The sequence below is a fragment of the Tursiops truncatus genome, chromosome 7 (genome assembly GCF_011762595.2).
Source record: "Tursiops truncatus isolate mTurTru1 chromosome 7, mTurTru1.mat.Y, whole genome shotgun sequence".
In the NCBI taxonomy this organism is placed as follows: Eukaryota; Metazoa; Chordata; class Mammalia; order Artiodactyla; family Delphinidae; genus Tursiops; species Tursiops truncatus.
In genome coordinates, this window is record NC_047040.1 from 93273373 (window position 1) to 93298830 (window position 25458).

Below are 25458 nucleotides of genomic sequence, written 5' to 3' on the forward strand. Positions count from 1 at the left end.
TCTAAGCCAAACTAGTCACATCATGTTGTCCATGTATTTCTTGGTGACTCACTAAGTTTTAGAAGACTGGGACCACTTGCCAACTAAATCTTTCCTTTATTATTTATGCAAGCTGATGTATCTACTAAAATATTTATTTATAACTTACACAACACCCTAGAGGCTATCCCAAACTCCAATCATAGCTTAATATACAGAAATGGTCAGTTAGCAATTTTCAATCCTGTCAGAATCTTTAAGAGTGATTTATTTCTGCATGGACAATTTAGAACAAACAGTTCTTCATCTGAAAATGGAAAGGAAACAGGTGAAATTTACGCTAATACATTCTCCAACACTGGAGGGGAAGGGAGAGAGAAAAACAAAAACCAGTGGTGGAACACGAAGCTTCACCTGCTCGGATATACATTCATCCCATCCTTTGCCCCAACCCAAGACCTTTTCCCTTACCTGAAATAAATTTTTGAAACCCACACAGCAAGCTCTTCTATATGACAGTAATTCAGGATGAAATGCTTCCATTCATTGCTCAGTAAGAGCTCTGAAATTCAGACCTAACAAGACCTAGTTTGAATGTTGTTCTAAAACTAGATAGAGAACAATTTCTCTGTCCCCACTTGAGTAATGTACTTGTCTTCCTGCTTAATAGTTAAGAAAGAAATAAAGGCTGCATCAGCCCAGTCACAATGTTAACACAAACTGTCATCTAGAGAGTCAACAGGACACAAGATTAGGGATCTCCTTACAGCAGACAAAGGCAAGGATTTTCATTACTTAACACATATGATTGGTGTGAGGATTTGCTATTAATGGCCCAATAAAGTATTGAACAATACTAGGTATATATTGTAATAAACTGTGCTATTAATTATTAGAAGGGGGTATAATCTCGAATTCTAAGAAAATACTTCCTGTAAACCTCTTCCAAATATGTAGAATTTTAACAGAGGTATGAGCTAAGATCATTAGTGTTGTCTATCAGTATTACCATTCAAACCTTGGCCATCTCCAACAAAAGTAAGGCCTCTTGGTTAAGGAACTAGTCCAAAATAACTCTCTGAAGAGTTACTTCATTTTCAAGTGAACATCCAGTTTGGTCCTTCTCTGAATGACCCAGAGGAGGCAGTTAAATTATCTACAGCACAATGATCCCTCTAAAGTAATCATACAAGATGACTAAGAAATTAATGAAGTATCTTGTCAGACAAAACATGGGTAACAAGAAAAGATATTACTGTTTAGACCTGAAAAAAATATGCCTTTTGTTATGGGATAAAGAGAATTCAATAAATGAAATAATAAAATCAGTAGCAGTGAAAGTTGCTTTCCATGGAATAGGTTTTAGAAAGATGGCTGAGAAAACTCAGGTATTGAGCTTCCCAGAACATGTTGGGTTTTCCCCCTTATACAGAGAAAAGGCAAAGTATCCATAACAAAATTTTTCATTTTGAATAAGGCATTGGGCATTACTAACATATTTTGCAAATGGGGAAAATACAAACAAATACCTTTTTTCTGAGTTGCCAGACGATGCAAGGTTTGAGGATTCCAATGATGCTGCTCTCACCGAGGTCTGTGCAGGAGGAGGATTACTGAATAAGAAGTTGCTAATCAATCTCCAGATGGCAAGGAATGGGTAAAGTACTGTCCCCAAGAATGTCCAAAAGTCGCCACTGGAAGAATGTACCATGGATGTAGTTGGTCTTCCTGCCTAAAAATTAAGAAAGAACCTAGATAAAGACAACATCGGCCCAACCACATCACACTCAAGGTTCCAGATAAACTTTTTTACCTGGAAAAGTCCTGTGGATTTTAGTTTACTGCAAGAAGGTAAAATTGCCATCTTTTGCTGTTTTTCAAGTGTGTAAACTTCTAGGAACTCCTGGAGCTCTTTTTCTTTAAAGGAGTAATTACAACACAGAAACTGGAAAGTAGTTTCTCAGTGAAATGAACCAATTATTTTGAAGAGAACTAAACTTTTGTAATGAAATTAACAAGTTTGATTTTAAAAGTCTTTCTTAATGATTTTTAAAAAGGGAAAGGTTCAGATCTCAATGAATACAACTAATCCTGATTACTGTTTTAGGTGTGGGGCTAAAGCTCAGATCTGGGTAAGCTACAGTAGTCCCCCTGCTTACCTGCAGGGGATACTTTCCAAGACCCCCAGTGGATGCCTGAAACCATGGATAGTACCAAACACTAAAGATACTATGTTTTTCCCTATGCATACATACCTGTGATAAAGTTTAATTTATAAATTAGGCACAATAAGGGACTAGCAAAATTGCCAGCATCATCAGTCTTGAGCTTTGGAGCCATTATTAAATAAAATTAGGGTTCCTTGAACACAAGCACTGCAATATTTCGACAGTCTATCTAATAACCAAGAGGGCCAGAAAGCGACTAATGAGCAGGTAACATACAGAGCATGGATACGCTGAACAAAGGGATAATTCATGTTCCAGATGGGACAACACACCATTTCATCACACTACTCACAACGGCCCGCAATTTAAAGCTTATGAATTGTTTATTTCTGGAATTTTCCATGTAATGTTTTCAAAGTGCGGTTGGCCACGAGTAACTGAAACCACGGAAGGAGAAACTGCAGGTTAGGGGGCACTACCATATACTAACCAAGATATGGAAGAACCAAGCTCTCATCCCAGCTCTGGCACTTAAGGTGGCACCTTGGCAAAATTATTTAAGGTTCTGAGCCTTTTTTTTAATCAGAGATTAAAATATTGTTAGGATCAGATGGGATTAATATGTTTAAAAATGAATGTTATTTTTAGATTAAAATATTTTTTTAAAAATTGGTAAACAGTACTCATATACTCATACATAAATAAATGACACCAAGTCAGTAGATTAGGCAGATATTCTACATTTCTTTTCCTCTCCTACTGGTCGTTTTTTGTACATGAAAATAGATGAGGGAAAAAGCTGAAAATTTATATTGTGTCTCACTAGCAATACAAATATAAAGCCCAGGATAATGGAACAATAAACTGATCTAACATTTTTTGATACTTTGGACTTTAATTACCCACAGTACACTTTTCACCTTCCCTTCCTCTAATTATAAGAAAAGATCAAGAGCAGAACAAACAGGACTATAAGAATAGAAAAAATATATATGCATATACATACTGGCAACAGTACCACTGAAGCACTTGGGGCAAGTTCCAAATCCAGTAATTTCTTTTTATAATCTTCTTTGGTAAATTCCCTCCTGGGAAACATTGTTGCTAATGAAAAATTACCGTAAGTGTTGCCAACGGTCTGTAACATAACAATAAGTTTTAAAACCTTACAGTGGAGCCTTATTAAAGTAAGATATTACAAACTCATATGCATCCAAAATGACTGCTTTAATTTTAAAAGTTCACTTAAATGTAAAATCAAAAAACATTTATAAAAACTTTGTGCTTCAAAAAATAGCTGAAGGCTATCAAATCCAAAGAGTACTTAAAAGCTTTTAAAACTCAAAAATGACCATGAGGGTTTCCCTGGTGGCGCAGTGGTTGAGAGTCCGCCTGCCGATGCAGGGGACGTGGGTTCGTGTCCCGGTCTGGGAGGATCCCGCATGCCGCTGAGTGTCTGGGCCCGTGAGCCATGGCCACTGAGCCTGCGCGTCCGGAGCCTGTGCTCCGCAACGGGAGAGGCCACAACAGTGAGAAGCCTGCGTACTGCAAAAAAAAAGACCACGAAATAGCAAGAATATGTTTCCCAAGACTATATAAATATACTGAATAAAAATGAACAATTAGATATCTTAAGTATGACTGCAGTTTGCAATTAGAGTTTTCACTGTCCTTTGGCAAACTTACATTAATATCTCACAAATACCCATTTGGATTGTAGGTATTTTGTATTAAAAATCTGGAATAGACCAGAATTTCCCTCATATTATACATATGACAGGAGTTTTTGCCTCCTCGTCTCAGTAAATGGTCCATAATCAACCCATATCACACACATAATCCCAGGTCCAGGAATTTACAGTGGGCAAGCATCACAGTCACTTTCACAATGTTAAATCACCTATACTTATAAAATCTTCCAAAGGAAGAGTCTAATTTCTGTTTTTTGTAATTTTTTAAAATTTTTATTTATTTATTTATGGCTGTGTTGTGTCTTCGTTTCTGTGCGAGGGCTTTCTCTAGTTGCGGCGAGCGGGGTCCACTCTTCATCACAGTGCGTGGGCCTCTCACTATCACGGCCTCTCTTGTTGCGCAGCATAGGCTCCAGATGCGCAGGCTCAGCAGTTGTGGCTCACAGGCCTAGTTGCTCCGCGGCATGTGGGATATTCCCAGACCAGGGCTCGAACCCGTGTCCCCTGCATTGGCAGGCAGACTCTCAACCACTGCGCCACCAGGGAAGCCCTGTTTTTTGTAATTTTTTACTCTAGGTCATACTACCTCTCTCACTGTTCTCACTCAACATAAGGTCACAAAATTAGGTCACTGTACTGAGATGAAGTTCTAATAGGACTGATGCAATTAAAGATCTTTCTTTTTTACTCATGTGATTCCCTCTTCACTTACCTGTGGCAGAAGCACCCCATTTGGGGAGGCCCTAAGTGGGGCTCCAAGGCAAAAGAAGGATGAAAGAGGCTATCTGGAGTTGATTCTACTATAAAGCTTGGGGAAAGGGGTTATTAAAATAACTTTTTATACTGTCCAGCCAAGCTCACCAGTGGAAGAAGGCATATAACTTTTTAAGCATCCTTTTCTTGGGACCTGTAAGTGAGATGGCAGACTAAATGCAGAAGAGGTCTAGCAGAAAAGTCTGAATCCTAATTTTAATCTTGAAGTGATATGTAAAACAAATACCGGTGCGTGTAATAAGCCTAGATCCTAAAGGACATCTGATGCCTCATTTTGAAAAAGTAATCAATCAGAGAATAAAAACTAACTGGAAAGTACTCATATCTTCTCTTCTAAGATGTCAATTTCACCACCATTCAGATCTTGAATAAGGCCATGTTCTGGAAGTAAATTCCTGAAGAAGATACTTGTTGCCAAATAAAGATTATTGATCTTTAGGTTTGATCAACTGGCAGATGGTGGGAAAACTGCCAGCCCTAAAGCATTCTAAGCAACTTGCAGAAAATTCAGAGAGAGGACTAAGAAAAAATGCATCTTTTACAGAGGACAACTCCTTCAGATTAGACTTTTGGAAAATCACTCGCTTTTCATTCCTCCAACTGAATGTACTAAGCACTGAGAAAAGTTTCCAGAGTCTATTTTACAATAGCAGCAAATTCATCTTTTTACAGAACAAGCAGATATGCTGTTCCCATATGGCACTCATACATGACGGAAGCTCCACAACATCCCAGAGGCATCTTGTGCCTCGCTCCTGGGGATAAGTCATAACTTATTCATACTCTTCAAATCCTGCCTGGAAAACTTCCCCTCCTACATTCTAATAACCCATTCACCTACCTTCATTACAACTCAAGACATAAATTTACCTGTGCAGCAAACTGCCTTGCTTCTTCTAGAGGAGCATCAGAAGGGAACTGATTTGTAAAGGAAGAACCATCAGGAAGACGGAATTGAATTCTCGCAACACTGCTACGAGAAAATGAAAATTTAAGTCAGCATCTTTACTTATACACATTCTCAAACGACATCATTAAAACTAAGAGAAAATGGAAGTGGTAATGTGTAATGAAAACAGGTTTTTATGGAGAGTTGGGGAGGGAGGATTGGAGGAAGGTGGTCAAAAGGTATAAAATTCTAATTTAAGGTAAATAAGTACTAGGGATGTAACGTACAAGACGACTATAGCTAACACTGCTGTTATGATATATAGGAAAGCTGTTGAGAGTAAATCCTAAGAATTCTCATCGTAAGAAAAGAGGTTTTTTAATTGTATCTCCATTTAGCCCATGAACAACAGGGGTCTGAGCTGCACAGGTCCACGTAGAGGTGGATTTTTTGCAATAAACACATACTACAGCACTGCACTATCCACGGCTGACTGAATCCATGGATGCAGAACCGTGGACACGGAGTCATACATGGAATTTTGACTACGCGGGGGTGGCACGCCAACTGCAACCCCGCACTGTCCAAGGGCCAAATGTGTATGAGAAGATGGATGTTAGCTGAACGCGCCGTGGTAATCATTTCAAAATATATGTAAATCAAACCATCAGGCTGTATTCCTTAAACTTATAGAGAAATGTATGTCAAATATTTCTCCAATTAGAGAAAATAAAAAGAAAATTGGCTTTTTTCACAGTCAAATCTCATTTATTATTTTTAACAACAGCTTTTTTGAGATAAAATTCACCTTTAAAATGTACAATTCAGTGGTTTTTAATACAGTCAGAGCTGTGCAACCATCACTACTATCTAATTCCAGAACATTCTCATCACCCCAAAAAGAAACCAAGCGCTTTAGCAGTCAGTCCCCATCCCTCCCTCTCCCTTTCCCTGGCAACCACTCATCTACTTTCTGTCTTTGTGAATTTGTCTGTTTCTGGCACTTCCTATAACGGAATCATAAGATGTGTGACTTGTTGGTAACTGGCTTTTTTCATGTAGCATTATGTGTTCCAGGTTCATCCAAGTTGTAACAAGGGTCAGTACTTCCTTCCTTTTTATTGCTGAAAAATATTCCATCGTATGCTATATACTATATTTTGTTTATCCCCTCTTCAGTTGATGGACATTTTGGTTATTAGCACATTTTGGCTATTATGAAGAACACTGCTATGAATATTCATGTACAGGTTTCTGTGTGGACATTGTTTTCAACTCTCTTGGATATATACTTAAGAGTAGAATTGCTTAGCATTTTGAGGAACTGCCAAGTTGTTTTTCCAAAGCGGTTGTACCATTTTATAACCCCATCAGCAATGTAGGAAGGTTCCAAATTCTCCACATCCTTGCCAAGACCTGGCGGTTACTTACTTACATTACTTACTTACTTATTTTTTTTCGGCCATGAGGCATTCAGGGTCTTAGTTCCCTGACCAGGGATCGAACCTGTGCCCCCTACATTGGGAGCGTGGAATCCCAATCACTGAACCGCCAGGGAAGTCCTGGTGGTCACTTTAAATTTAGCCTTCCTAGAAGGTGTGGTTTTGATTTGATTTTCCTAATGACTAATAATGTGGAGCATCTTTTCATGTGCTTATTAATCACTTGTATATCTTCTCTGAAAAAATATCTATTCAAATTCTTTCCCCATATTTAAATTGGCTTGTTTGCTTCTTTGTTGTTGACTTTTTATATTCCAGTTACAAGTCCGTTATCAGATATATGGTTTGCAAATATTTTCTCCAATGTTTTTTTTTTGGCCGCACTGTGTGGCATGCAGGATCTTAGTTCCCTGACCAGGGATCAAACCCGTGCCCCCTGCAGTGGAAGCGCGGAGTCTTAACCACTGGACCGCCAGGGAAGTCCCTCCAATTTTGTGGGTTGTCTTTTCACTATCCTGATGATATATGATATCCTTTGAAGCATAAAAGTTTTTAATTTCGATGAAGTCCAACTTATCTGTTGCTTTCTTTTGTCACTTGTGCTTTTGGTGTCATGTCTAAGAATCCACTGCCTATTCCAAGATCACAAGATTTCCTCATTTCTTTTCCTCCCAAGAGTTTATACTTCTAGCTTTCACACTTAGGTAGATGATCCATATGGTGTGAGATAATGGTCCAAATTTATTATTTTGCACATGGATATCCACTTGTCCAAGCAGCATCTGTTGAAGACACCATTTTCTCCCCCATTGAATAGTCTCAGTAAACTTTTCAAAAATCAGTTGATCATAAACGCATAGGTTTATTTCTAGAGACTCAATTCCTACTACAGGCATACCTCAGAGATATTGTGGGTTTGGTTCCACACCACCACAATTATCACAGTAAAGCGAGTCACATGAAATTTTTGGTTTCCCAGTGCATGTAAGTTATGTTTATACTATACTCCAGTCTAATAAGTGTGCAGTAGCGTATGTCTAGAAAAACCATGTACATGCCTTAATTAAAAAATATTTTATTGCTAAAAATGCTAACTATCAACTGACAACACAGAGTTGCCACAAAACTTCAATCTGTAAAAAACTGCAATAAAGCATTACCACAATAAACGAGGTATGCCTATACATCAACCCATATGTCCATCCTTATGCCAATACCACACTGTCTTGGTTACCGTAGTTTCATAGTTAAGTTTTAAAATCAGAAAGTTTGAGTCCTCCAACTTTGTTCTTTTTCCAGATTGTTTTGACTATTCTGGGTCCCTTGCACTTCCATATAAATTTTAGAATCAGATTCCTGCATAAATTTTGGCAAAAAAAAAACAGCTAGAATTTTGATAGGGATTATGTTGCATCTGTAAACCAGCTTGAGGATTACTGCCATCTTAACAATATAGTCTTCTGATCTATGAAAACAAAATATCTTTCCATGTATTTAGTTAGGTCTTCTTTAATTATTTCAATAATGTTTTCTAGTTTTCAGTGTACAAACTTTACACTTCTGTTAAATATATTCTTAAGTATTTTATGACTTTCGGAAAATAGTTTTTATTTATTTTATTTATTTATTTTTGGCTGCACTGGGTCTTCATTGCTGCGCACGGGCTTTCTCTAGTTGCAGTAAGTGGGGGCTACTCTTCATTGCAGTTTGCGTGCTTCTCATTGCACTGGCTTCTCTTGTTACAGAGCACGGGCTCTAGGTGCACAGGCTTCAGTAGTTGTGGTGCGCGGGCTCAGTAGTTGTGGCTTGCAGGTTCTAGAGCACAGGCTCAGTAGTTGTGGCACACAGGCTTAGCTGCTCCGCAGCATGTGGGATCTTCCCAGACCAGGGCTCGAACCCATGTCCCCTGTATTGGCAGGCGGATTCTTAACCACTGCGCCACCAGGGAAATCCCACTTGTTAATCTTCTAATATAGAAAATACAGAAAAGTACAAAGAACAAAACAAACGTTAACCGTAATCCTACTAGCAGTATGTACTGGAAATCTGAATTTTTGTCTTTGCAACACATTTTTGTTTGGGGAACTGCCTTATCCCTCCAATTCATTCATTCATTCGGGTATGATTATCAGTAATATTTCCTTATCTCCTTCAGCACAGGGGTGGGCATGTCTACTACCCCAACCAGCTGGCCTATACAAGTGGACATAGTGATTGGTACTAAGATGGCCACATGACCCAAGCAGGGCCAATCAGAATTCTCAGTGAATGAGAAAAAGGATTAGTCTTTCCTCTCTAGGATCAGAAGCTCAAGATCCTGGAAGGTGCCAGGAGGCCCTAGGCTCTCCTGACACTATCTAAAGAATTTCTCTGAGAATAAAGCTAAGACAGAAACCAAGAGATTAAAAGGAGAGAGAAAAAATCCTAATAATATCCTTCAGATCCCTGGATCTGGTGATGCCTAACCAATTCTATCACTGTAACTCCCAGCTGCAGAGCCAACAGATTCCCTCTTTTGCTTAATCCTGTTTGACTTGATACTCTAACAAGTGAAGAATTCCAGTACACATGAGATAATCACTATAATCATTTTGATGTATGTGCTTTCTGTCTTTTAAAAAGAGATTTCTTCAGCCTTCTTTTAAACATCATGTATTTAGTACCATTACGCTGTACATTCACATTCAATGACAAATACCACTGGCAGCTGCCAAACTGATCAATATGTTCTTGCAGAACGATTTATTAATCCACAGAACACATCAGTGTTAAAAAGCAGCCCACAACTGCTTTTCTCCTCAGCTGCCATGTACACACATACATTGTAGCAGGAAATAAAGTACCTTCTTTCTTTTGTGGAAGAGTCTCTCTTGACTTCCATTTCTGCCTGTTTGGCTAGCAGGGCAGCAGCTTTAGCAGCTTCTACTTCTTCCTTTGTCTTTGCAAAACGAGCAGCTCTCTCTGCACGGTCCTTTAAAACAGTTGTTAGATACTAATTATATTTCACTGCCAGAAAGATCTAGTTACACATTTCCAAACATAAGGAACATAAATATGCATGAAATTCCTTAAGGTCATACATGAACTTCATCACTCTGATTCTGGTATTTTTTAGTTTTATCAACTTTCAGGGACCAGAGTTATTAGTAAACAAACAAGGACTTGATTTTGGTCACTATTCTCTCTCTAAAGTCCGGAACAAGGTCTGGCAAATAACAGATAATCAATAAATATTTACTGAATGAATAAATAAACGTACAATATTAAGTAGGGTGTAATATGTATTACAACTGCTTAATTCTAAAAGCAATTGTTGGGACTTCCCTGGTGGCGCAGTGGTTAAGAATCCGCCTGCCAATTCAGGGGACATGGGTTCGATCCCCGGTCCGGGAAGATCCCACATGCCACGGAGCAACTGAGCCCGTGCGCACAACTACTAAAGCCTGTGCGCCTAGAGCCTGTGCTGCACAACAAGAGAAGCCGCTGCAATGAGAAGCATGCACGCTGCAACAAAGAGTAACTCCCACTCTCCACAACTAGAGAAAGCCTGCGCACAGCAACAAAGACCCAATGCAGCCAAAAATAAATTAATTTTTAAAAAATAAATAAATAAAAGCAATTGTTGCAAAACTATCCTAAAGCTTGATGTGTCTAAATCCTTTGAATGTCCTAAAAAAGATGCTTATGACTAGCGGAGCCTGTGACGTTGCAAATTCTTAGCTTCTTTCCTGGGGAATCTTTGAAAACTACCTTTTCACTACTGATAAAATTCATTAATATAACACTGAGAAAAACTACTTACAAAAAATCATCTCAAGTTTAATCTTAACTGTATTTTAATTCAATACACAATTTCTAGGAAAAGAAAACAGAATTGGTATGCTCTGAGTCCCTAAAATCTACTATTTTCGTGTGCCCTGTCTGGTAGTAAGCCAAAACCATTGTGCATGAAAAAACAATTTCACTAATGTTCTAGAGTCAAGCATTAAAAATAAACTTAATACTCACCAGTGCAATCTGCTGTTTTATACGCTCTCGAGCTGCCCTATCTTCTGCCTTTTCTCTGTTTCTTTCCTCTAACATTCTTTTTGTTAATTCTTCTTCTTGCTTTCTTTTATAATCCAACATTTCTTTTCCAGTTTTCCTCCTCTCAATTTCCTTCTTAATCTCTCTCTGAATTAAAGAAAAAGTAAGTTTTATGAGTCAAAAACAAAATTTAATAATCTTCCCTTAATATTATTTTGTATGCAGGGAAAGCCAGTTGTAGGGTACAGCTAAAGGAACAGAACAACTTCACAAAATCTAGGGGTCTAGTAGAATATATTAACAGCATGGGTTAATGGTCAAATGTCTATCAATTTATAAGTCTTTGCCAGTGGTTCTGTTAAGATTATGATGTGGTCAGTGTCATTTGAGAAAAAAAACATTACAGGTCTTTGGCTTCTGAGGTGCCCTCTAAGGACAACATGGTAGTCATTTATTTAGCTTGAAGACCTGATAACCTTCGTGTATTAGAGCCCCAAAGAGATGACGGAGTTCAGGTGCACAAGGTGAGAGAAAAGAATGGTGCACTAGAATGCAGCAACACCAAAGGAAAAATTCAGCAAAATATCTACGCATTTCTTTTTCACAAAAAGGAACTAAAACTCTGAACTGCATCAAACCAATTTTAGTTCAAGTCCCTTTATTCTTAGCATAAAGGATTTATTGCAGAGGAAGAAAAGATGGTCCAACCTATTCCTAGCAATTTATAAAAAGAACACAAAAAAGTGTACACTATGACCTTACTACAGAAGACAGATAATTCCCCTCACTGTGCTGCAACACTGAACTATATAACCAGGAAGCCATTCCAGGTTTGCCAAACTGAATAGGGAATCAAATGCTCCCTCACTTAAGGGAAGAGGAAAACAATGCCAGGCACATGCACTTTACCTGTTCTTCCTCTTTCCTTTTCTCTTCTCTCCTTTCTTCAAGTTTTTTGGTTAGTCTGTATTTTAAAAGTTTAAAAAATACATTAACTGAGATACATCATATTAATATAAATTACATTTAGAAGATTTCTTTAGCTAAAAACTGGGGAAATGTGGAGACAGACAAAAAACCTCCTGAAGGCAAAGCAACAACTTACCTACCTGGTCCCTGCCCCTAGGGAAATCCATGAGGAGTCAGTGGGACCATCAGAAGCCTCACTCCAGCTCTAAGTGCCTTACCTCCTACTTAACATTAGTTCCCATTCCTCCCAATTTATCAGATCTTGATTTTTTTTGTTTTGGCTGCGCCATGTGGCTTGTGGGATCTTAGTTCCCCGACCAGGAATTGAACCTGGGGCCTTGGCAGTGAGAGCTCAGAGTCCCAACCACTGGACTGCCAGGGAATTCCCTGAACATTTATTTGAAAATATGCATCTTCAAATACGTATGTATAAATCAATGACTTACAAATGCTTTACTTCTTACAAAGACATAAACAGTATTATGGCACAAAACTGTTAAAAAATAAAAGCAAAAAGCTGAAGGCTAACATTTATAAAAACCAGTAATTCCGAAATCAATTCTGAACTGTGAGAAACTCAGCAATTAAAAACTAATGATTCTGAAAGCAGACAGTGGTAATGGCTGCACAACCTTGTGAATATATAAAAACCCACTGAATTGCATACTTTGAATTTTATGGTATGTGAATTATATCTCAATTTTAAAAAACTAATGGCACTTTCTCTCAGAGGGATTTAGGTTACACAGGTATATGCATTTGTTAAAACTCAGTTGAACAACTTGTGCCAGAAATCAAGGGACGCTCAAAGAACGATGGTTTAGAACCCCAAAGAGATGATGAAGTTTAGGTGCACACAGTGAGAAAAATGAATGATGCGCTAGAACACAGCAACACCAGAGGAAAAATTTAGCAAAATGTCTACCGATTTCTTTTTTACGAAAAGGATGTCAAAAGGACATAAGGCCCAGGATGAAGAGGTTCCACTAACCAAATGTGAAGCAATCTGTGCATCAAAAAAAAATTGTAAGAGAAATTAACTGTAACACATTAGGGTTAAAAAAAGGACCCATGAAATATCTTACTGCTGACGGAAGTTATGAATTGGTATAACCACTCTGGAAAACTGTTCAGCCAGTATCTATGACCCAGAAATTCAGACTCCTGAAAATACACCCAAAAAATATGTTCACCAAGACATGTAATAAAAGAATGTTCATAGCAATTCTTTCTTAACTGACCCAAACTGAAAATAATTCAACAGTAGAATGGATAAATAAATTGTGGTACAGTCAATACACAGTCAATATAGCTATACAGTAACAAGCAACAATTTGAAGTGCTTACACAATTTTAATTATATGATCATATGACCCGGATTTTTGAAATGCTGTCTAAGCAGCTAATAGTTACTTCCCAATAAAAACTGTTTTGTTATTAAGAGCTTGTCAACATTTTATCTAATCTCAACATTAGTATCCCTTTTTAAAAGCTTAACAAATTTTGTGTATATGTATCTTCTAAGAGTGCTTTATAGTTTTTTTCAATTTAAGAAATCTCAAACAGCTGTAGACCCACTCTGTCCTGACAGGCTAACTATAAAAGTAACAATGCTCAATGAAGAAAACTTGTCAACCCCAGAACAAAGCAAAGAAAAAAATCTCGAATTCCAATTTCATAGATACCAGTATAAACACTTTGGTGCATATCTTAACATAACTTTTTTGGACTCATTATACTATATAACACATATACACCAATATGTGTACATATTTTTTAATTAAAAATGTCATATTATATTCTATTTACAGAACCGTCAGGCAGACACAAGCAGACACCCCTTTACATAAGAATGGAAACTATTGGGGGGAATTCTCTGGCTGTCCAGTGGTTAGGACTCTGAGCTCTCATTGCCAAGGGCCCGGGTTCGATCCCTAGTTGGGGAACTAAGATCCCACAAGCCATGCAGCGTGGCCAAAAAAAAAAAAAAAGGACTATTAAGTAATAACAGAAACTCCCCTTTCCCACAGGAATTAAATAGCACTTGATCTCACCCCACAATAAAGGGCTACCTGCCATGTTTCTTCACATCCCCCCCCCGCAACTCTCGAAATCTTTTCCTGATTTTTCATTTTCACTTCACCCCAGGATCCCAGGGTGATGCAAGTAAGGGTGCACAGTGGTGGGCTTGGTGTTAGCAAAGCAGAAAGAAACAGAAGAGGATGAGCCCCTGGGACTCTGGTTCCCTACTGCTTTTCTTCCAGACACACACCATTTCTCATTGCTGTGAGAGATCTACCCTGCTTTGCACCTCCAGATTCTGGCCCTGCCCCAACTCCCATAAAGAACAATCACAATCTAGGTTTTGCTAAAATGAAGCGCATTTTTACTGAATCATGAGCTAACCCAAATACCCAATGTCAGCAATCATTTTGAACTCTGGTTCCCCATAACATCTATGTGAACAAGAAAATATCAAGTCTAAGTAATTTTTCTTAACTTCCATATTACACTGAATGATTTTTAAGTCAAGATTTTAAAATATTCCTGCTTATCCATTCACCATTAACTCAGTTATCTTTTAAGAATCATAGTATAAGACTATGATTTGATAATCACTACAAAATTAAAAATACTAAACTAGAAACCACAAGAAGTCAGAAATTTGATTATGAGACGAACTAATAACACATGACACTTAATAGACACCCACTTATGCAGAACCCAGGCTCAGTACATAGTCATAAAATTAGCTGAAGTTCTTGCCCATCTGGAACTTATCCTATGACACAGAGAGATAAAAGCAGAAGTAACAGATGGAAACACATATACCAAAATACTAGTGAAAAAGGGATTCTTAAAATTATCAGACCTAAAGCTGACTGACGACTTCAGAGATACAGAAGTTTTTACTTCTAGAATGTAGTTTTTATGGATACAAATAAGTTGGTCAGGTAATAAAAAAACTTCAACCTAGAATTCTGAAATTTCATTTGTGTAATTTTAGCTCTTATTCAAATCAATGAAATAACTGAAAACCACTGTCTTTCTAACAAAATACTATTTCCAAAAACAAAACCAAACCTTTCCACTCTGATGGTGAGCTCCTCTGTAGGTCTCTGATTTGAACATCCACCAGGCTCTTGAGACACAGTGGCCTGGCCTGAAATTTCTCCTCCTTAATTATTTAAAAAAAAAAAAAAAAAAAGAAAGAAAAGAAATAAGAAGAATATTGCATTCAATGCCAATTTTTAAAAAGGTATATATCTTTTGGGTTACAACGTCTGTTAACAATCTTGTTTCTTAAACAATACATTTTTTCCCTAAGAATGGAGTAGGAGATAAGAAATGAGCTATTACTAGTGATAATTCTTACGACTGGATCTGGATACAAAAGCATATAAATGGGAAATAAGGCAGCTACCCAGCTGAAAGCCACTGAGCTAAAACATGAAATATTAATCTGGCAGTGACAGATATAACAAAAGTAGACTAAGCATGCCTGGCCAGGGGTAGGCTCTACTCTAAAGAAGCATGGTGCAATATCTTTGGTACCCCATAGGGTAGCCACTAGTCAGGGACAAATGGCTACTCAGCACTAGTAATAAGGCCAGTGCAGGTGAGAGACTAAATTTTTAATTGTATTTAATTTTAATTTAATTTAATTTAATTTAATTTGTGGCTGTGGTTATGGTATCCAATAGTGGAACTCTAGGGACTTCCCCGGCTGTCCAGTGGTTAGGACCCTGCACTTCCACTGCAGGTGGCACGGGTTTGATACCTGGTTGGCGAACTAAGATCCGGCATGCTGTGCATCACAGTCAAAAAAAAAAAAGGTGGGGGGGGAATTCTAGAGGCCAAGTTTGATACTGAGTATCACTCTAGACTTATGATGACCCAAGGGATCTGCTTCTGCACACCACAATGATTCCTTAGAAAAGCTTTTTACATCTACACTAGTATTCTTTTAAGGATCTCCTGAAGGACAGAATTTTGTCCTGGCCTGCTGTAGAGGATAGCTATGGTCTGGTACTCCCTCTCAGAACCTCTGCTATTTCCTTCCTTACCACTCACCATCAACTTAATTCTTCTTTACCTTTTTGATCCCTGGAAGAGCATGGACTGCGGAGCAACAGAGTCTGGGCTGAATCCTGTTCTGTCACTTTAGTAAGTTACTTACTCTCACTGTACCTCTTCCGTAAAATGGGGATAGTAACCTCATAGAAATGTCATGAGAAGTATGTGTTAATAGAAGTAAAACGCTGAGACTTCTACTAGGACTAGCACATAGTAAGTGCTTCAGTTATCACAGCAGTAGTAGAAATATTAGAATTATTAAGCAGAACCAAAGGTACACATCTCTTCTTACCTCTGCATTCAGTGCATCACCTATGTAACTTGAAATCAGCCACAGTAGGAATATTTACACTTTGGAAATTAGCAAACACTACAAATAAGGGCTTTTTATCTCCCCCCAAAAAATAACATTTTGTTAAATATTTACCAGCATACCACTGAATGAAACCCTTGGATAAGAAGTGGTAACCTCTGGCAGCCAGTGTGTGTTCAGTAGGAAATTAATCACTTTTCTTTAGTAAATAAAATGAATGCCAAGGACATTTGTATCTTTTTTATTTTTTATTTTTTTTGCGGTACGCAGGCCTCTCACTGTTGTGGCCTCTCCTGTTGCAGAGCACAGGCTCCGGACGCACAGGCTCAGCGGCCATGGCTCACGGGCCCAGCCGCTCCGCGGCATGTGGGATCCTCCCGGACCGGGGCACGAACCCGTGTCCCCTGCATCGGCAGGCAGACTCTCAACCACTGCGCCACCAGGGAAGCCCGACATTTATATCTTGATATCAGAAAAAAAATTTAAGAAAACTTCTGAAGATAATTTGTGGACAAGCTGAAAAGAAAAGTGCTGTGTGTAACTTAGGTGGATCTATGACTCATAAAAAAAGAAAAATGGATGGCAATAAGCTAAAACAACGGATAAAAATCCAAACACAGGGACTTCCCTGGTGGCACAATGGTTAGGAATCTGCCTGCCAATGCAGGGGACACAGGTTCAATACCTGGTCCAAGAAGATCCCACATGCCACAGAGCAACTAAGCCCGTGCACCACAACTACTGAACCTGTGCTCTAGCGCCCGCGAGCCACAACTACTGAAAGCCCGCGTGCCTAGAGCCTGTGCTCTGCAACAAGAGGCGCCACCGAAATGCAATGAGAAGCCCGCGCACCACAACGAAGAGTAGCGCCCGCTCACCACAGCTAGAGAAAAGCCCGCGCGCAGCAACAAAGACCCAATGCAGCCAAAAGTAAATAAATAAATAAATGTATTTTTTTTTAAAAAATCCAAAAACAATAAAAATTTACTAGAGGAGGTTCTGTCTTTAGGTTTAAGAAGACAACTGGAGGGCTTTCCTGGTGGTGCAGTGGTTAAGAATCTGCCTGCCAATGCAGGGGATGGGGCTTCAAGCCCTGATCCAGGAAGATCCCACATGCCGTGGAGCAACTAAGTCCGTGCGACACAACTACTGAGCCTGTGCTCTAGACCCTGGGAGCCACACCTACTGAGCCTGCACGCCACAACTACAGAAGCCCACGTGCCTAGAGCACGTGCTCTACAACAAGAGAAGCCACCGCAATGAGAAGCCCGCGCACCGCAACAAAGAGTAGCCCCCGCTCACTGCAACTAGAGAAAGCCCACGCCCAGCAACGAAGATCCAACACAGCCAAAATTAAAAAGATAAATTAATTTAAAAAAAATGATATATTGGACTCCAACTCAAACAAACTGAAAAACTTAGTGTAATGTAAATATTGCCTAGATAATTAATGATAAAAAGGAATTACTGTTAAACTTTCTAGGTTTCATAAGGGATAATGGTATTGTGGTTATTTTTTTAAAGTGCTTATCTTTTACATACCAACATTTTTTGTTTTGTTTTGTTTTTGCTGTGCCATGTGGCTTATGGGATTTTTAGTTCCCTGACCAGGGACTGAACTCGGGCCCTAGGCAGTGACAGCGCGGACTCCTAACCACTGGACCACCAGGAAATTCCCAGTACCAACATTTTTAAAGATAAAATGATATAATGCCTAAGTGTGTTCTAAATAATAAATGGCAAGGAGACGAGGAAAGGGGGCATAGATGAAACAATATGGGCCATGAATCAAAAATAGTTGGGGGACTTGTCTGGCGGTCCAGTGGTTAAGACTCCGCACTTCCACTGTAGTGGGCGCAGTTTGATCCCTGGTCAGGGAACTAAGATCCTACAAGGCACGGGGTGCAGCCAAAAAAAAAAAAAAAAAAAGTTGGAAGATAGGCAATGGGTTCATGGGATGGGATTTCTTATACTATTTTCTCTACTTCTGTATATGTTTGAAATTTTCCATAATGAAGCTAAAAAAAAAAAAGCTACAAAGAACTAAGATTAGAGTTGCTACTCACCTCGGATAAGACAGAGTCTAACAGTTTGAGTCTAACCAAATTAACTGCCTACTAAAACAAAAACATCAACACTCTTTGTGGGAATATAACAGAATCCAGAGTGTTATGTGTAACTCTTTAAGTAGCACTAAAGCACTCAAGTTAATGGGAAATTACAGAGCATCAAATTTCAGTTCAATAAAGGAAGAACTTTTCTAAAAACTAGGGCTTTGACAATAGAATAGGCTTCCTAGCAAGGCACTGAGCTTCCTGTCATTAAATGTATTCAAATAGAGGCTTGATGATTATCTATCCAGGATGCTGGAGCACGATCACCTTTTAGGATACTAATATTCTAACTTCTTAACTTATCTAACCCTACATTGCCTAATACAAAGCTATATTACACAGAACAACTCTGACTGTGCATGATCCCTAATATACAGTATAAAATTTCTCCTCTGCCTTTTCTATCAACCCCTCTGCAGTCACACCTCCTACTGCTACAAGCTCTATTTTACAATTAACTTTTAATTCTAATTTTAAAAGTGCAAATACTATTCTCTTAAAAGTAAATAGTATTTTATGTTATAAAAACAATTTCAAACACATCAGTTCACTTGGTCCTTTCAATATCCTCTGGCTGAGAAGAGATTTACAAAACTCATGAGTATCATAATGACAGTCCCTGAACCATAGCACAGTAGCAGAAATTACTACTATCAGCTGTTCTGGACTGTTGCCTATTTGGGTTTGAAGGACAGAGTCACTGACTTGATCCCCTTCTGCCACTAAATGACAAACATTAAATTTAAAGTTAAATGAACGTGCAGAGGGAAAATACAGTATTCTTATTTTTAAGGATATTAATCCACGGCCTTTATAGTGGAATGTTTAGTGTACCCAAAAGGGTACATTAAAAATTACCTGTTGCAGAATCTGACTTTGTATCAGAAGTGGGTGGTGTCTCACAGAGCTCTACATTTCTGGACTGACAGTTTTCAGAAGTGTTGTTATGTTCAAATGAGGTGGATGGAGTAGAGACTGAACTTTCTGACTGGCCTCTATCTGCCACTGATATTTCACCTTTTAACGAGTGCATCTAGGGAGAAAAAACATTGGAATTTAATTACAGATAAGAATCTAAGTTTACCATGGTATATGAGACCAAAACATGAGCAAGTCAATTTTTACTCCACAGAAGGGAGAAGTACTAAACTTTCCAAGTAAATCAATCTAAAATGTATAATCCTAAATATGACATAATCACATTATAGAATTCAACTGCAAGGTGGCAAGAGCACAAAAAGATATTTAAAGCACACTGTTGACTTTTCTTACAATTAGAATTCAAGGAAAAAAGTTACAAGCTATATTAGTCATCTGCCCAAAGTGGATGCAAGTGAGTAATTGAGTAAGGTCCTTAAAACAAGTCAAGCAATATACTGTTAGGGACTTTAATGTGACAGCAACTCCCTTTTGCAACAAAATAATAGTGACTGCATTATGTGGCTGGCTGAGGGAGAAAAAGGGAAAGGAGAATAAGAAGTCACTCGTGTATTAGGTATAGGCACCTCGAACTGCATAATGTTATTTTCAAAACCAGTCCAGAAAGACAGTATTTACTACCTTTTAATAGCATGGTTAGTTCCTGAATATTCACAGTGGCTCCAAAAATATTCCAATGTCAAGTTCCTGACAAACCATTTACCCATGTTTATACAAAGAACATTCTGTTTCTTCTCACCTGCCGGACTTTGTGGATTCTGGTAACAAGTTCATCTGCAGGAACACTTCCTGCTATTACTTCCAAGGGAATTCCACTGTCTCCAATAAAGAAACTGGATGGAACACACACTACAGGATCTGTACAGTTTAATTAAGTCTAACAATTCATGCGAAACAAGACAATAATTTTATGAAACACTATTGGTAACAAAGCAAAAGAAATCATCTTTGTGAATTTCACAATATAATCAGCTAACATGTTCACAAAATAATTTCAACTACCCTGTCACTATGCCTGTAGTGCATGTGATATGTGAATTATGATTTATCTATATCACATATATAAGTGAAAAACATCCACTACATTCCCCTCTATCATAACTTTTACATCTATCTTACCTCTTGCTAGCTACTTCTAACATTCCAACCAAACTGCATCATATTGGTCTCCAGCTATTCACAATTTACAAAAACTCCCCAAGGGGACTTCCCTGGCAGTCCACTGGTTAAGACTCTGCACTCCCACTGCAGGAAGCAGGGGTTCCATCCCTGGTCGTGGAACTAGGATCCTGCATGCTGCACGGTGCAGCCAAAAAAAAAAAAAAAAAAAACCAGCAAACTCCCCACGATTCCATTTGCTACAAGGTACTTACTGTCTCAAAGGACACTTAGTAATATAAAGTTTCCATAAACAAGAATGCATGAGTTCCTAAATAAAAACGAATAATTTCTAATTGTCATAAATCAACCAAAAGAAAGGAAACTCCTCAAGCAAAATATATATAAAACCAATTCTTCATGAAAAGGATACAGATCTGTGAAAATTGTAGGCAGGCTTCACTGTAAAACAAAATCAAACAGAAAATCACTAGATGAATACAAGTATTTCCCAAATATTGAGTTGTTTTTATAAAAATTTACTGTAGCAATTACAAGTATTTTTCTTAAACTATTAGTTCCTTTCATAGCCATCAACTGAAAGGGGAAAAACATAATCCTTATCTCACAGACCTTTTTTGGTTTGTTTTATAATTTTCAGATTAAAGAGCACTTGTTCTTGCAACCCACACACTGGTGGCCAGATCTGGCACCTAAAAATCAACTTAGCATCTGCCCCATGTGGCTTCCTCAGCAGCAAGTATTTCTGAATACAGTATCTTAACTTGTAATAAGAAGATATTAATACCTGTGACTTACTTGTGCAAGTGATAATACTTTTATAATAACAAAGGATTCAAAAAAACCTAAATATCCACCAATAAAAACTAATGAATCATGCAATTGCAAAAAGGATAAAGGTATAAAAAGGTATGTCAAACTACTACCATTTTTGTAAGAAAGGGGAGGAAAACAAATATATTTTCTTGATTTGGTTGCCTCCAGAGAAGAGAACTGGGTGGTCAGGGACAGGGATGGGAGAGAGACTTTACACTATAATACAAATAAAAGACACTGATCAATGTAGAGGAGTAATACCAAGAATCAAATTAATGCTTCTAAGAACCAGAAATTTGCTTCATTTTCTCTGAATATAAGGCATGATTATCATAAAAACATCTAAAAATACAAAAGTATAAAGAAAAAAATTACCAAGAATCCTACCTTTTCAGAAATAACCACTGTAAACTTTTGATGCATTTCCAATCTATTTTCAATGCAGGACATAACATAAACTAACATGTTCCTAGAACATTAGGTAGCTTTGTTACTATTATATAATAAATAAAATTTACTTTTCATAATTTAAAAGACACACTAGATTCTATTAGTAGACTGTCCAAAATGAAACAATTATCAACCATCACTATACACAGGTATCCCTGCATCTGCTAATAGAAATTTGTTTTAAAAAATACTGGATATATCAGTCTGTATATAAATCTCAACAATTCTGCAATTCTCATTTCTTCCACATTCCCAATAAACCTCTACATTCCTCCTGCCATTACTGACTCTAAAAGGTGCTTCTGGAAGAAAATGAACAGTATCAATGACACAGTAGACTCTTAAAAAACGATTACAGCTCAAATGTATAGTTCAGTAACTGCTGCTGTTGTGAGGCAGACTATACTATGATTTGCTTTGTGATGTTTTGTTAATAAAGAAAATTTTTAAATAAAAAGTTTACAAACTTATAGGTAAATTTCTGAATATTTTAATCTTGACAGTAATTTTCATTTTGATATTACCGATATCAAAAGGACAGAACTACCACTTTAAAACTGCTAATGAATTAATGTTTCCAGGCATTTATCATTGATGGCATTATCATTCTCATAAAGAGAAACAACAGAGCATTATGTACCCTCTAATGGGAGAATGGAAGACTTACCACCATCTATGAAGTAGTCAAGGGGGAAAAAAACCTAACCTGAATCCAACTGTCAATTTACAGAAAATAGAGGACAGAGTAATAAACTAAATGACACTAACACAGCTGCAATACTGTAGTAGTACTGTAGGAAACTACATAACGAATGACCTGGTTTCCCAAGAAAATAAACTGCAAAGAAAAAGACAGAGAGACACAGAAGCGAAGTCTACAGAGTAAAAGAGACTTGAGAGAGATCAATGCATCACAACGCGTGGACCTTGATGGATCCTGAACCAAACTGTAATAAATTAAATAATAAAACCATGACTGATGAGAGAACTGAAAATTTGAACACTGAGTAGATATTTCAAGTTAAGAAATTAGATTCATTTTTGAAGTATTACAGTTATGTTAAAAAAAATTAAGAATCCTTATCTTTCAGAGACATACCAAAATATTTATAGATGAAGTGATTTGATGACTGAGATTTATTTCAAAATTATATGGGATGAGTTGAAGTGGGTGAGGGAATAGATGAACAAGACTGACCATGAGTTGATAACTGTCAAAGTAGTTGACAGTACAAGGGGGTTCATTACACTACTCAAGCACTTTTGTGTGTGTCTGAAATTCTCTATCCCCCCACACAAAAAAAAAATTTAACGAGGGGCAGAGGGATGTATTAACAAAATAAAACAGACTTGTGGTTATCAGGTCCTACAATGGACCTGTAAATGTCCTTATTCTTATTGAATAAAATGGTTCCATTTTCAAAAATAGGATCCAAAAGAGTGGTCAACCTTTCAGAGATATTTCAGGACCACAGTTCCTTTGCATTACTGGTGCATGTCACATAGCTACTTGGTAGACCAAGAATTCATAAGTTTTTCAGTATGATATAATGATGAACTTGAAAAATGGCAATCAGAATTTAAGTCCCTAAAATGTCTTAGACAAAAATTAACATTCTTATAGTCTAAGACTATCACCATAAATCACAACCAAAGACAATGGTTAAAAAAATTTTTAATTACAAGATTAAAACATAAGCAAACCTTTTGGTATCGATTTTAATAGCAACAAAACTGTTTGAAGATGCTTCTGTCACTTTCTCATCTTCCCAACTTGCAGCCATCTGTGTAGACTGCTCATCATCACCTGTAAAACATTTCAAGCATTCTTAAAACATAAGGCCAGTATCTGCTGATTCTTTTCCCTGGAAATCTGGAACTTCAAATAAAATGTAATCTCACAAATAATATTTTCTACCAAATCTGAATTTTCCATAAATGAAAAGTGTGACTTATATGCATTGTTAACATTAATGAGGGCTTCCCTGGTGGCGCAGTGGTTGAGAGTCCGCCTGCTGATGCAGGGGACGCGGGTTCGTGCCCCGGTCCGGGAAGATCCTACATGCCGCAGAGCGGCTGGGCCCATGCGCCATGGCTGCTGAGCCTGCACGTCCGGAGCCTGTGCTCCGTAATGGGAGAGGCCCCAACAGTGAGAGGCCCGCGTACCACAAAAAAAAAAAAAAAAGTAATGAAAAACAAAATACTGCTATTTAGATTATACGAAGTGTTTTCTAAATGAAGACATCCGAATTATGCTGCAAATATTATCACAATAATTAGAAGTCATGGGCAGAAATGTGACTACTTTGGCTTTTCTACATATGATTTTAGAAAATAAATGTACAATACTTTTCCTTTATGCAGCATCTTTCTGTTGAGTTCAGTGTCCTCCACACACACCCCACTTATTTTCCAGAATTCCTCCAAGGTAGACAGAAGCAGGTGCAATCCTGTCTGCAGTTTTGGACCTGTCTTTTGTTATAGGCATACTAATTATAAAAGTTACACTGATCCAAAACTAATTATGCTGACAGAATTCAGCACGGTGGCTACTTTGGTAGAGCTACTATTGACCGGGAAGGAGGATGAAGGAGGCTCTGGGGTCTTGGAAATATTTATATCTTTTTTTAAAAATTTTTATTTTATATTAGAGCATAGTTGATTAACAATGTTGTGTTAGTTTCAGGTCTACAGCAAAGTGATTCAGTTATACATATACATGGATCTATTCTTTTTCAAATTCTTTCCTCATTTAGGTTATTACAGAATATTGAGCAGAGTTCCCTGTGCTATACCATAGGTCCTTGTTGATTATCTATTTTAAATACAGTAGTGTGTACATGTCAATCCCAAACTCCCAATCTATCCCTACCCCCAGTTCCCCCTGGTAACCATAAATTCATTCTCTGTGAATCTGTTTCTATTTTGTAAATAAGTTCATTTGCATCATTTGTTTTCAGATTCCACATATAAGTAATATCGTATGATAGGAAATGTTTATATCTTATCTGATAGTTACACAAGTGTATTCATCTACAAAAATTCATCTAGTTGTTCACTGAATATATTTCATTTAATATACTGTATGCCATACCTCAGGGACAAAATGTTTCAAAAGTTATACCTATCAAGAGATTATTTCCATTTTAGACTTGTAATATCCAGATTTTGGCATAACCACTTATTGGTGGGCAAAGGGAAACTTACCTGAGTTAAGTCACTGAAAAATATTTCTGAGGTTAGCAGAGCTAAGTGCTTTTTCAAAGGTGAGCAACCTTTGCCAATTTATGCTTAAAAAGGCTTCAGGTCACATTTTTTGCTTTACAAAAATGAGATCTTTCTATACCTACTCTTTTGTAGGCCGCTTTCTTCCCATGTGTCTTCCTGCCTTCCCCAATTTAATCCACCCTTAGCCTTCCCCATTTCAGTTATCTGTTAATGGGTAACACCATCCTTTCAGTTCCCAGGCCAAAAAGTTTAGTTATTCTTGCCTTCAGCTGACGGTATCTCCAAAATATATCCAGGGACTTCCCCGGCAGTCCAGTGGTTAAGACTCTGCACTTCCAGTGCAACGAGTGTGGGTTCGATCCCTGGTAGGGGAACTAATATCCCGCATGCTGTGTGGCACGGCCAAAAAATTTAATAATAATAATAATAATAAATATATATATATATATATATATATTTTTTAA

The 25458-nt window shown here is 37.7% G+C and overlaps 1 protein-coding gene across 2 annotated transcripts in view; it reads right to left on the bottom strand.

Moving 5' to 3' along the window:
* UBXN4 (UBX domain protein 4) overlaps window positions 1–25458 on the bottom strand; it is a 34158-nt gene that overhangs the window by 2412 nt on the left and 6288 nt on the right. Inside the window, exons 2-12 of one of the 2 annotated variants that reach the window (XM_073807752.1) lie at window positions 23471–23573; window positions 20913–20941; window positions 20121–20239; window positions 19301–19475; window positions 15023–15116; window positions 11879–11933; window positions 10952–11116; window positions 9787–9914; window positions 5483–5582; window positions 3154–3285; window positions 1509–1711 (exon numbers count right to left, since the gene is read on the bottom strand). In XM_073807752.1, coding sequence (XP_073663853.1) covers window positions 1509–1711; window positions 3154–3285; window positions 5483–5582; window positions 9787–9914; window positions 10952–11116; window positions 11879–11933; window positions 15023–15116; window positions 19301–19475; window positions 20121–20239; window positions 20913–20941; window positions 23471–23573 — 1303 coding nt within the window. Of the gene's footprint in view, window positions 1–1508; window positions 1712–3153; window positions 3286–5482; window positions 5586–9786; window positions 9915–10951; window positions 11117–11878; window positions 11934–15022; window positions 15117–19300; window positions 19476–20120; window positions 20240–20912; window positions 20942–23470; window positions 23574–25458 lie in introns of both variants that reach the window. The other variant, XM_004325902.4, reaches the window with a different exon arrangement.